The following is a 12,297-nucleotide window of genomic DNA, read 5'->3' as shown; positions in this document are numbered from 1 at the left end:
TGGCAGACGTGCATAGCGGCCAACGGCGACTATATTGAGGGAGGATGTCGATCTGTTTAAGTGTGCGCCGTATCACGCGGCATCTTCTGAGACATCCAGATTCTTGTGGGTGCCTACCCTTCAGGCGTCAGTGTCAGAACTTAATGACTGTACCACGTATTACTGTAGATTCTCGTTAATCCCAACTAATTGGGACCAAGACCTATTCGGATTACAAGATTTTCGGATTAACAGAAAAATATTTCCTGTAATATAATTCATGCTATTCACGAGCGCTGAGAAACGGTGGTGGGAGTACCCTGTTGCTATTTTTAGAATCACAACCAACAGGTTCACTTCATTACAACAGAAAATTAGGGCCTACTGATTTTATGAGCATGACAGATGTGTAAATTATGTACAGAAAACACTAATTGTTGTAAGTACCCTTGAATATGCTGTTTTCATAATTTTTTTAATTAAAAGAAATTGAGTGAATTTATCCATTTTTTTCTTTTGTACTATTACAATAATTTTGGTTTTTCTTAAAATAATTTTGTTCCGATTAACCAGATTTTCCGATTAGCGTAGTTCGGATTATCGAGACTACTGTATTTTGTTCAGGGAACATGGGAACATAGAATAAAAATAGAAGAACAAAAAAAAACTATGTGTACAAATAGCGACATTCAAAATGAAGTGCAAAATTTACAGCTTTTTTTAAATTTATTGAGTATGCCCCAACGAGTATAACTCATATGTAGGGGCTAGACAAGAACACGTAGATATGTTATACAATGTAATTGAAAAAGTCATGAAACTACAGTCTGTGGAAACAAACAATAATACAAGACTTTATGAAAGAAAGGAAGCAAAATAAGAACAAATAATAAGGTACCAAAGTTTTGGGCAGAAAGAAGAGAAAGTTCGAAACCATGAAATAAATACATCAACTGAGAATTGAAATAATCTTCCCAAACATGTCTTTTTAAACAATTCTTAAAACACCAGCAATTTGGTAAAATTCTGTATTCTAAAGAAAGTCGATTAAAAGTTATTAAAATGAATTCCTTTCGTTCCCTAAATACTACGCTATGCTGAGAAAAAAAAAATATATATATATATTCTTTCTGTCTTGTTAAATAAGTATTTATATCTTTATTAAAATGAAATATAATATCGCTATGTGTTAATATGGTTTGAACACCATATGGGTAAATTAGTAAGAAAGGTTAGACAGTACATCACAGAAAAACCGAAAAAGTAAAAGGGAAATAGCTTTAAGCACGTGTCTGCATGGTATAGTAAAAAAACATGGTACAATAAAAATCTAAAGAAAAAGTTTTTGATGTCACTGTATAACCTATGAAGTGAAATCAAGGAGTCAATGCGTACCTTTGAGGGTTGCCTTCTTTAGTACCTTCATGGCATACAAAGTTCCACTGTCTTTCCCCACAACCTTCCGCACGAGGAACACCTGTGAAGTGGATGAATTGTGTTAAAAATAGCACTTTTCTTAAAATTTGCGTACATTTGCTAGCAGACTGTAACAATTAGTACACAGATTGCCCAATACTGACAACACTGTTTGTAGGAATAAAATAAGGTGAAATGAGGGTTTAAAACAAATTATTGTAAAACTTAAACATAAAAAAAATAATTTAAAAATCTGTGCAATACTAAAAAATGCAAACATTTTAAATATCAAATACCAACAAGTAAGAAAATAGTTCTTACGATAAATATGTAAATTAAAAAATTAGATTAGTGAAACAGGAAGACTAATTAGATAGTTCAACTGTTTTTCAAACTTATAAATCGTCTGTTTACAAGCAAACAATAGAATGAAATTTGTAGCTCAGCCATATGATCATAATACAAGACGAAATGAAATTCTTAAATTAGTTGAACCTAAATGTTTCACATCTGCTGCTTTACTACACAGTACAAATTATGGTCCACGTCTATATAATTCGATAATAAAATTTCATCCAGAATTGACTACTTTAAGCAATGAAATTTTTAGACCCAGAATTAAAAAAAATATATATGACAGACTTCTCTGTATATATATTATGTACCATCTATTGTAAAACGAGTTTATTTCTATCCTAAGTATATTTTTTCTATTTTATCTTGGTTACTATATCAACATGACCTGCACTAATTATACTACTAATAATAAGTTAATATTAATCCACCAATCTCAACATCGTCTCTTTTTTCACTCAGTTATTACTAGTATTATTATTTACTAATTTTATTATCATCTTTATGTGACCTTTTTTCTTAAGCATTTTGTCTACAAAGTATGTATGTTTATGTAACGGAACTGTCCCCGAACACGAGCTTTGCTCTTTCGGGGTACTTTAATGTAACGTTTTTATGTATATGTTATTATTAAATAAATCTAAATCTAAATACAAAAAAAAAAACATATTAAGCCAAAAATATTATTTCTGAGAAAAAAAAGGCGTTTTAAAGTTTTTGAAAAACTAAATCCTCGCTGCAGCAGCAGCAGTATTAGTAAGTTGTTTCACTGAAAACGTTTGGCGGCACTGTTGTCCATCCGCGCGAAAATGGCATCAGTTCAGAAGAAGCCACAAGTTGTGGTTTGGTACTCACAAATCAAATCCATTGTTATAGTGCAAAGGGAGTTTCGTCCTGTTTACAAGAAAGCAGTACCCGACGCCAAGAGGATAAAAGTATGGCATAGATAGTTTCTGGGTACTGGTAGTATATTGAAACGGCATTGAGGGAGCCGGTGTGTCTCCGAAGAACAAGTAGAGAATGTCCGCCAATGTTCCAACCAAGTCCACACAATTCAATTCGTCAGGCTTCACGGGAACTTCACATGCAACTGTCCATAAGGTCCTCAGAAAGAGGTTGCATCTGTATGCATACAAGTTGCAGGTTCTGCAGACCATAAAACCAGAGAACAAGCCAAAACGGTATGAATTTGCTTGTGAAATGCTTCACCGAATCGTCAGAATTTCTGTCAAGTGTAATGTTTTCCGATCCCTGAACTGAACTCTACGTTCCCCTGACATCACATCATTGGATTTTTTCTTTGTGGCTACGTGAAGAACAGGATGATTGTGGAAGCCATTGGTACTATCACTCCGGACATGTTGCAGCGGACCTGGATGAAAATGGAATGCAGACTGGACGTTCTTCTTGTCACCGCAGGGGCACATGTGGGAATGATTTTATTTGCTGTTTTATTTTTTTTACTTAATAACTCATACAACTTATATTTGTGGATAAAATTTCCTTAACTTCATTTGTTTGGTATAGGGAGCAAATTGAAAATGGAGCATTTCGGTGTAGACATCCTGTAATGTGGTCACTGTAGAAAGGTCGGTAAGGTAAAGGTTGGTAATATTGTGATATTAATAATATTATGATACCGGTAGTACTTTTTGAGAATTTTTTACATTTTTACTGAGCGAGAGAAGACCGGTTTTGTTAAGAAACTTGTCCACAAACATTCCCGTAATATGTTGACGCAAAAAAAAAGGTCTTCCTCTCGCTCAGTAAAATTGTAAAAAATTCTCAAAAAGAATTACCATAATATTATTAGTATCACAATATTAACAACCTTTATCCTATAACATTTTCAGATTCAATGAAATTGTTAGTACAAATACAATCCTTATAACAACGAAGTAATAACAGCAACAACAACAACAACACGAACTAAAAACTATTAAGACGTCCACAAAAACGTTGGATTAAAAAAAGTTTTCTAAAGCATAACAATGATAAATAATTGGAGACTGGACATGAAAAGACTGAAAGTGTCAATATCTTTGAAAATTAGAATAAAAAAAAAGACTATATCCCTGGCTCAATTTACTAATAAAAATGATGTCTCATTGTAGTTTTATTTAGGCCCTAGCTTCTCCCATAGATTTGCAAAGCGTATTATATTACATTACTAGTCGCACAAGAAAGCTCTGTTTTCTACGGTTCGTCTTTTTGGCACGTACAGCCCTTTTATGCCTGGACTTCAATTATTATCATGATTATAATTACGGTAAAACAAAAAGGAAGACGAATGTCAACATACAAGCAGAAGAAACAAACATGTACTGGTACTAGTTTTCATACAATTATCTGTTTATACACGAATTTTTCTGCCATATAGCAACGGCTTCAAATTTGATCAGTTGTTTAAGGCAACAGTTACCCCTTTCGTTCCACCGGCAGTACAGAATTAAAAAATTAATTTTCAAGATAAAGATAAGCACAACCTAACACTTCTTTCACACCAGAGATAAGAATACGAACCTTGCCAAACGAGCCCTGGCCAAGCACCTTGAGGAGCTCGAACTGCCCTGGGTCTGCCTTTTCATGGCCCTCTTTCGTCACTTCCTTCAGTTCATATTCACGCGTTTCATTGCAGTCATTGTGTTCCTTGTTGTTCTGCTGATTCTGGTGTTGATGAGTGTTGTGATGGTGATTCTGAAACAAACAATTTGAAACGTCATACTCAAACGATGCACTACTACTAGATTTGTATACATAAATTACAAACTATTTTTATTTTTTTATTAATGGAGAAAAATTCGTTCCGGCATCGGGAATCGAACTCAGCACCTTCAGCTTGGCGCGCTGAGTGCTCTTACCATCTGAGCTATGCCGAGACACCATCAACAGTGCCGGCCGAACTCTCTTCCTCTGTATCGTCAATGGCCTACTACCTTATGGTCATTTCAACAACAGTGATTAATTCTCCATTAAGGCTCTCATATAAGAATATAATAAGCAGGCACCGGAAGTTTAGACTCTATGAATCATTAAAATAGGCAGGCAAAAAGGCATCACAAAATCTAAAATAGGCAGACATTATAAATAACTAAAATACGCAATAAAAGGCAATTACAAAAACCTTGCACTAGTCCCACAACCTTGCACTTTCCACAAAGGGATTTCGGCAGCAAGAAAAGCTTTACATAAGTCGAATGCAAATTGAAATTTTCGACTCGATGTTGCAATTACTGTTGGAAGCAAAGAAATCTTCTTCGCAGTAGCCTTGGAAAGTGCATTTTTGTGTTTGGTTGTACTGATATGTTGCGATATGAAATATTTAGCTAGCTACAACAACGTCGCAATGAAAACTGAAAGAAAAATAACCGTTAAAAATAACGTTAGACCCGCACTCATTGTTGCCTTGTCAAATAAACACAAGCGATAATTAAAACGCTTACTGTTATACATTTTTGCACGGCAGCACTCATTGTTGCAAAGAAAATATGAACTGACTGAAAGACAATAATATACATTCGGTGAAGTCACTTTCATTGTAGCGGTTATAGAAATAAATTAAAATATACCTGTAGGCAATTTTAATAATATATTAATAAATAATAGATAAATAATCAAATAAAGGCAAAAAAAAAAGCATTTATTTTGTAAATTAGGCATTTATATTAAAAAAGACAGAAAAGGGCAACATAAAACTGTGACGTTTCAATAACAAAGGTATAATTCGTAAAGATTTACTTTCAAAATGAAGATAGATTTAACACATTTAAAAAGGCATTCTGCCAAAGTTCCGGTCTCTGGTAATAGCCTATATATTTTTGTGCGAGATCGTGCGTATTTGCTTGTTTTCCGCACAGAACCAATACCCGGTAAGTGTGAAATACCACATTCAGTATTCCCAAAGTAACACACATAACAATTTCCCTCTTCTTACCGCTTAAGTGACATATTGATTTTACTGCTTTAGGCTTTTAACATATTATTTTTGGAGACGTTCAATATAGTAATAATTATAAATTGGAAACTTACCACTGCAATTTCACCTAAATTGCACTGTTAATTATTGTTTTTAAATATTTGCAAAAATTAAGTAAAGTCTACTACTCCACGAAACTTATTGCATTCCTGATACAAGTAACATTAAGGAAGCCGTGAAAAAATCAACAAGATTCCAGATGCCGATGTTATTACTGCAATATGTTATATAAATAATATTGTTAAAATATTAAAATGAAAAATAAATCATTACATAACCTTACCGTTTGTTTTAAGTTCGCATTTATAGACTGGGGGGGGGGAAGACAGACGTATATCACGGCCTGCTGGAGTATAGTAAACATAGAAAACATTTTAAAGCAACAATGTTGAAGACAGATATTTTTGTTTTGCAAATTTGCCGTCATTGAACAGAAACCAAGATGGAGATTTCATTGCAACTAATTAGAAATTCGTCTTTCAGGTATGTAATAAACGATCTTCGCACAAAATAATGTACGATACACGAGCGGTATGTTTTCTTTCAATTCTCGGAAATTAAAAAAGCTCAACTACGTTTCGCTTTTTCAAACTTTTCCTCGAACATGAAAACTTCAACATACCGCTCTTGTAACGAATATTACCATTAATTTATTGGACTCTGTACAGCCATCACGAGTTCTAGCTGCGAATATCAAAGAATCAGTCTAATGATGACACAAAGGCCCATTTCCTCAAAACACATTTTACAACAACTCAACTCTCTCATCATATTCCAGTGATATTCACGTTGGTCTAATTCTAATGTATCTGTAATTCAATATTGCATCAGTAATTTTTCTGTTACAGAACTAGCGCTACTCGTTTGTTACTGTTACGTTGCCAACGATCCGTAGTCTAGAAAAAACATCCTCGTGTACGTTTTCCAGTCTCGCATTAATGTATAGTACAATCACTGTACATGCGCGGCGACCTATGCTACACCTTTGTAATGCAGGAAGTCTAGACAAAGGCGTTCTGAACGAGAGCTGCTAAATAACACCATAACCTACAGTAACTTTACCGTATACGATCGAAAAAAAAAAAAAAAACAAAAACAAATAACACACTACTGTAAACATCAAAATACAACATTTTTCTGGCTTCCAGAATAATTTGCCCTTTCATAAAATACTATTTTATGACAAAAAAAAGTAGAAAAAAAGGTAGAAGCTTCATAGAAACAGCGTTGTGGTACCAACAAAAACATAACTTAATTTCATTTTTTATTTTACTTGGTTATTTAACGACCCTGTATCAACTACGAGGTTATTTAGCGTCGATGGAATTGATGATAGCGACATGATGCCGAGGATTCACAATAAATTACCTGACATTTGCCTTATAGTTGGGGAAAACATCGGAAAAAAACCCAACCAGGTAATCAGGCCAAGCGGGAATCGAACCTGCGCCCAGTGCAACTCCGGATCGGCAGGCAAGCCCCTTAGCGCCTAAGCTACGCCGGCGGCTACTAAATTTTATTAAACGCTTCGATGGTATACGCAAAGACCTCGTCCTTACGCATGTCGGTTCAACGACATAGTATAAGAACGCTCATCTGGTGAATTTCAAAGTTCAATGAAGGTGTGACTATCGAGAAAATTATCAGGAGAGAGAAGTTGACTTCTAAATTTATCACGTCAATGTAAAGTCAGGTATCCGATTTTCATATTGACTATGAACTTATCTCTTCACAGACACCAGCACACATGCATTTGGACGCTCAAAAAAGTGTTTTAAGTTATGAACGATGATGATAATGACGAGAATTACAATGATACTATTAATACATTACGTAATAAACTACACGGCTTGTGCCCACAAGTTTGAGTTTGTTTAAAATTGATCTACTTTGCGTTTCCTTGCTCTAGAGTGCCCTTTGGGTTTGTAGGCCTACATGGTGTCTGACTCACAACGCGCAACACGACTAGGGGTGGACACACAGTACTCTTCATCGTTTGTTCCGCCTACGAAACCATTAAATACCTCCCACATGTCTCGACTGTTATTTGGTCTGCCTAAGCAAAAAATGAACGGTTTGAAGTCAAACAGTCTGTATATTTGAAATGGGTGATACTAAATTCAGTAGCATAATAATAATAATAATAATAATAATAATAATAATAATAACAATAATAATAATAATAATATGTTTACGCCATCTTAATCTGTATTTTGTAATTGCATCCACAATGTTCATAATTAATTCCTACTAGATACGTTCGTTTCTTTTATACTTACTTACTAGCTTTTAAGGAACCCGGAGGTTCATTGCCGCCCTCATATAAGCTCGCCATTGGTCCCTATCCTGAGCAAGATTAATCCAGTCTCTATCATCATATCCCACCTCCCTCAAATCCATTTTAATATTATCTTCCCATCTACGTCTCGGCCTCCCTAAAGGTCTTTTTCCCTCCGGCCTCCCAACTAACACTCTATATGCATTTCTGGATTCGCCCATACGTGCTACATGCCCTGCCCATCTCAAACATCTGGATTTAATGTTCCTAATTATGTCAGGTGAAGAATACAATGCGTGCATTTCTGTGTTGTGTAACTTTCTCCATTCTCCTGTAACTTCATCCCTCTTAACCCCAAATATTTTCCTAAGCACCTTATTCTCAAATACCCTTAATCTCTGTTCCTCTCTCAAAGTGAGAGTCCAAGTTTCACAACTATACAGAACAAACGGTAATATAACTGTTTTATAAATTCTAACTTTTTTTTTCCCCATTCCGAGGCTTATTTGAAGGATTCGTAACAAGCTGTTTTTTACGGTGAAGGGTTGTTAGCCCTTCGCCCAACCCCCAAGCTGGAGGACCACCCCTCAAAGGCTGTCCGCGACTGCTTATTCAATATATTCACAGCTACCCTCCATATCTGGAGGCCGTCTCCTCGATCCGCAACCTGAGGACGCGCCATGCTGTGGTGATATTCTTTTATGGTGAAGTAAAGTGTCACCAGCCAATAATGATCAAAATTATGTTGTATAAATGACGAATCGAATCTGTTTGTTATATTATTTGTTAATAGAGATTCAAAATTATAAGCAAAAGTGTCAATACTAGAACAGCGAAATGTTCATAAAATGTTATTATTCATTTACTTACGTTTATCATTATTCTATTTTCAACAATACTAGTAGTCTCTTTTGGAACCACCAGGTATTAGTCGCGCAGATGGTAAACGACCCGATGGTCTCACCTTAATTCCATGGTCTAGAGCAGAGGTCTCCAAAAAGCGTATCGTCTTTCGTGCTCTCGATGCTGCCCGCCGAACATAGTGTGCTGTAAGGCTAGAGAAGGGGGAGAGACTCGTACCTCAACAGATGGGAGCGATCAGTGGGGGATCGCGGCAACGGTCTGCTTATGTTTACAAATAATAACATCAAAAGAATAAGAAATATCGTATGTTTGTATATTATTTTGACATACTATGAAGCTGGAACCCCTTCTGCTGCTATTGACACAAGTCATTGCAAATTTAACCTCTTCTGTTCTATGGTGCCTTTCAATGTCTGGAAAAGATCTTCTCCAGTTGTATTTTGTAATTAACGTCTAGAAGACATTTGGACACAGTGAAATGTTCATTAACTCCTCAGATGAAAATGGATAGGTGAGCTTTGTCATTTCTATCTGTGCTTTCGTCCAATGCAAGTGAGTAGGTTACAAACTGATTAATTGTGGTTTCGACTTCAGATTCAATTACATTTACAATCTTGAAATTCCTTCTCTGAACTGTAATGGGCAACAATTTAATTTTCTTAAACTTTGACTTTGTTCTGGACACAGTATTTTAGTAACGTCCTGTATGCACGATTTTAAAAATGATGCTTCTGTAAAGCGCTTCATTGATTTTCCAATATTCCAAGCTAGAACATAGCTAGCAAGAAGCTTTTATTGTTTAGACTGAGGATAAGTGTGTGATTTGTGTTTGTATTTTCTTATTTTATATTTATCAAAATATTTGTAGGCCTACGCACTTCACCTAAAATTAAACGAAAAACTATAAGTTTATCATGCTGAACTGAGTGTAAACGTATTGCAATATACTGATTATTATGTATAACCAACAGTTACACAGACGTTCCAACATGTCTGTAATTGTATGATATTCTTTGTGAAGAGTCGAGTAGGCCTATATTGTCGTCTCATATTGAATTTTAACACACCTTTAAAAATTTTCGAACAAATTAAGCATTTCACATTCACCCCACTAACACAAAAAATTTCCCTTCCTATTCACCCTTGAATGTACTACGTCCATGATTAGAAGACATTGTGAAACGGTGGAACACTCTGACCAACAAAGTGATAATGGCAGTCCGCCACTGCTCTTCGTTTGCGCATAAACACTGAGTACAGTACAGGTGGGGATGGGTGAGGCGGAGCGCGCTCATTACGTACTGGCTTCGGTTCCGTTCAGGGGATTACTCGCGAGTACGCTTTTGGAGACGTCTGTTATAGAGGAAAATCTTTCATTTGGGACTCCACTTGCGTTGACACTCTAGCTCCATCTCACTTGCCGAATACCTCCAGACGCGCAGCATTTGCTGCTGAATTAGCCGTGAAGAAGAAAGTCAATAAATATGCTCATCTTTTAGACAATTATATCTTTGTCTCATTTGCTGCGGAGACCTTCGGTCCTTGGAGTCATGACGCTGAAGTTTTGGTATCTCAAATCGGCCAAATTTTGATCTCCATTACTGGTGATCGCCGTTGCACTACTTATTTGCGTCAACGCTTAAGTATAGCTATTCAACGCGGAAATGCGATGAGCGTTTTGGGTACTCTTCCAGAGTCCAGCCCTTTGGACGAACTTTTTCTCCTGTAAAATTTTTTATCTCTATGTAAATGTTTATATTTAGTTTTTATATATGTGTAATTGTAACGGTGAAAATATTGTTAATCAAATAATTTTTGAATAATTTCAAGGGAAAAATTGTTCCGGGGCCGGGTATCGTTCCCGGGACCTCTGGTTGAACGTACCAGCGCTCTTACCAACTGAGCTACCCGGGAACTCCACCCGACACCGTCTCAACTTTTCCCTTTATATCCACACAACTCGCGTGGGCTGACGAAACGCCAGAGACCCACATCGAGTGCACACAATCTCTGTGTGTCTTGGAATTGTGGTTTTCTGTTAACGTACACAGTGACGTATATATTATGCAAATCTAGTCTTTCAGGTAAAGCTCCCTGTGAAGCAAATTTGAATAATTTCAAGGGAAAAATTGTTCCGGGGCCGGGTACCAGAGGTCCCGGGATCGATACCCGGCCCCGGAACAATTTTTCCCTTGAAATTATTCAAATTTGCTTTACAGGGAGCTTTACCTGAAAGACTAGATTTGCAAAATAATTTTTTATTTATTTTTTTTTCATAAATGTATATTATTTTTGGGAGTGTTTTTTGTAAGTAATTTTATGAGGTTGTTATTGATATGCTGATAAATTATTTGTACGAATTACGAAATTTCTAGTGTCCTGAACGAATTTTATTGTGCTTATAAATCCATATTAGGAAAGATTTAGCTTTTGACTTATGTAATAAATTAGAAATAAAACTAGTAAACGTACTTAGAAACCTGCTATATTATTTTTCGCTACCACAGCTACTGTAGTTCTTGTTCTAAAACATTATTTTATTGATGATTTTTCTATTGTAAACAATATCATCAACAATGATCATGCATATTTGAATATTACTGTGTTGTCCTAGCCTGGATATATGGAGATGTTCGAAACCACATTTTATCTGTCTTCATTGGTACATAATGATATCAACGTGCATTTACTTTATCTCTCAACTCGGCAAATTTATTATATTGTATTAATAAAATTCTTACATAAAAATCGAAATAATTTTGAATTGTATTCTTATAGTTATGAAACAAAAGGTATGAATTCTTTAAGATTGTTTGAACCAAAATGCAACACTGTTACAGTATTTAATCATAGTAGTAATATAAGCCCAAGAATATATAACAAATTTATATTTAAATATCCTAATCTTGTCAATTCTAATAGTTATAGTATTAAATTTAAGAAGTTATATATGGATTTTATAAAAATTGAAAAATTGTGAATTTAAATTTATATACTATAATATTGCAAATTGTATTGTATAATTATTAATTATAATTGTATTGTATAATTATTAATTTCAATTCAGGAATCCGCCCCTGAGCACGAGTTCTACTCTTTCAGGGGCGAGCTAAAGTTTTTCTGTATATATTATATTTTATGTTACAATTATTAGCAAATAAATAAATAAATAAATAAATAAATAAACTAATAATGTTGTATCTTTGAGGCCCAAGCGGTTCTTTCAACAATTCTAGTGTATCGATTTCCGGCAGGGAAGAGGAAATCCCTTCCTCAAATGAACTGCGTGTATTTCATTTGTTTTATATTCAACTCATGTAGACTTTCATGGCGGTCTTGCTTAATGCTGAACGCACAATCACAAAGTGCCGCTAATTGTGAATATCAAATACTGATACCTGATACTATTGAGTATCATGCAGAAATGACT

At 35.1% G+C, this 12,297-nt stretch overlaps 1 protein-coding gene across 9 annotated transcripts in view; it reads right to left on the bottom strand.

Annotated features, from left to right (window-relative positions):
- The window catches only part of S6kII (Ribosomal protein S6 kinase II), a 998,109-nt gene that overhangs the window by 141,850 nt on the left and 843,962 nt on the right, over window positions 1–12,297 (bottom strand). For all 9 annotated transcript variants that reach the window (XM_069840437.1, XM_069840436.1, XM_069840442.1 and 6 more), the window contains 2 exons: window positions 4,273–4,446; window positions 1,375–1,456 (listed from right to left, as the gene is read on the bottom strand). In XM_069840437.1, coding sequence (XP_069696538.1) covers window positions 1,375–1,456; window positions 4,273–4,446 — 256 coding nt within the window. The remainder of the gene's footprint in view (window positions 1–1,374; window positions 1,457–4,272; window positions 4,447–12,297) is intronic.

The sequence above is a fragment of the Periplaneta americana genome, chromosome 11, assembly GCF_040183065.1.
Source record: "Periplaneta americana isolate PAMFEO1 chromosome 11, P.americana_PAMFEO1_priV1, whole genome shotgun sequence".
Lineage (NCBI taxonomy): Eukaryota > Metazoa > Arthropoda > Insecta > Blattodea > Blattidae > Periplaneta > Periplaneta americana.
Note: the sequence above shows the minus strand (reverse complement) of the source record. Positions and strands in the feature narration are given on the sequence as shown.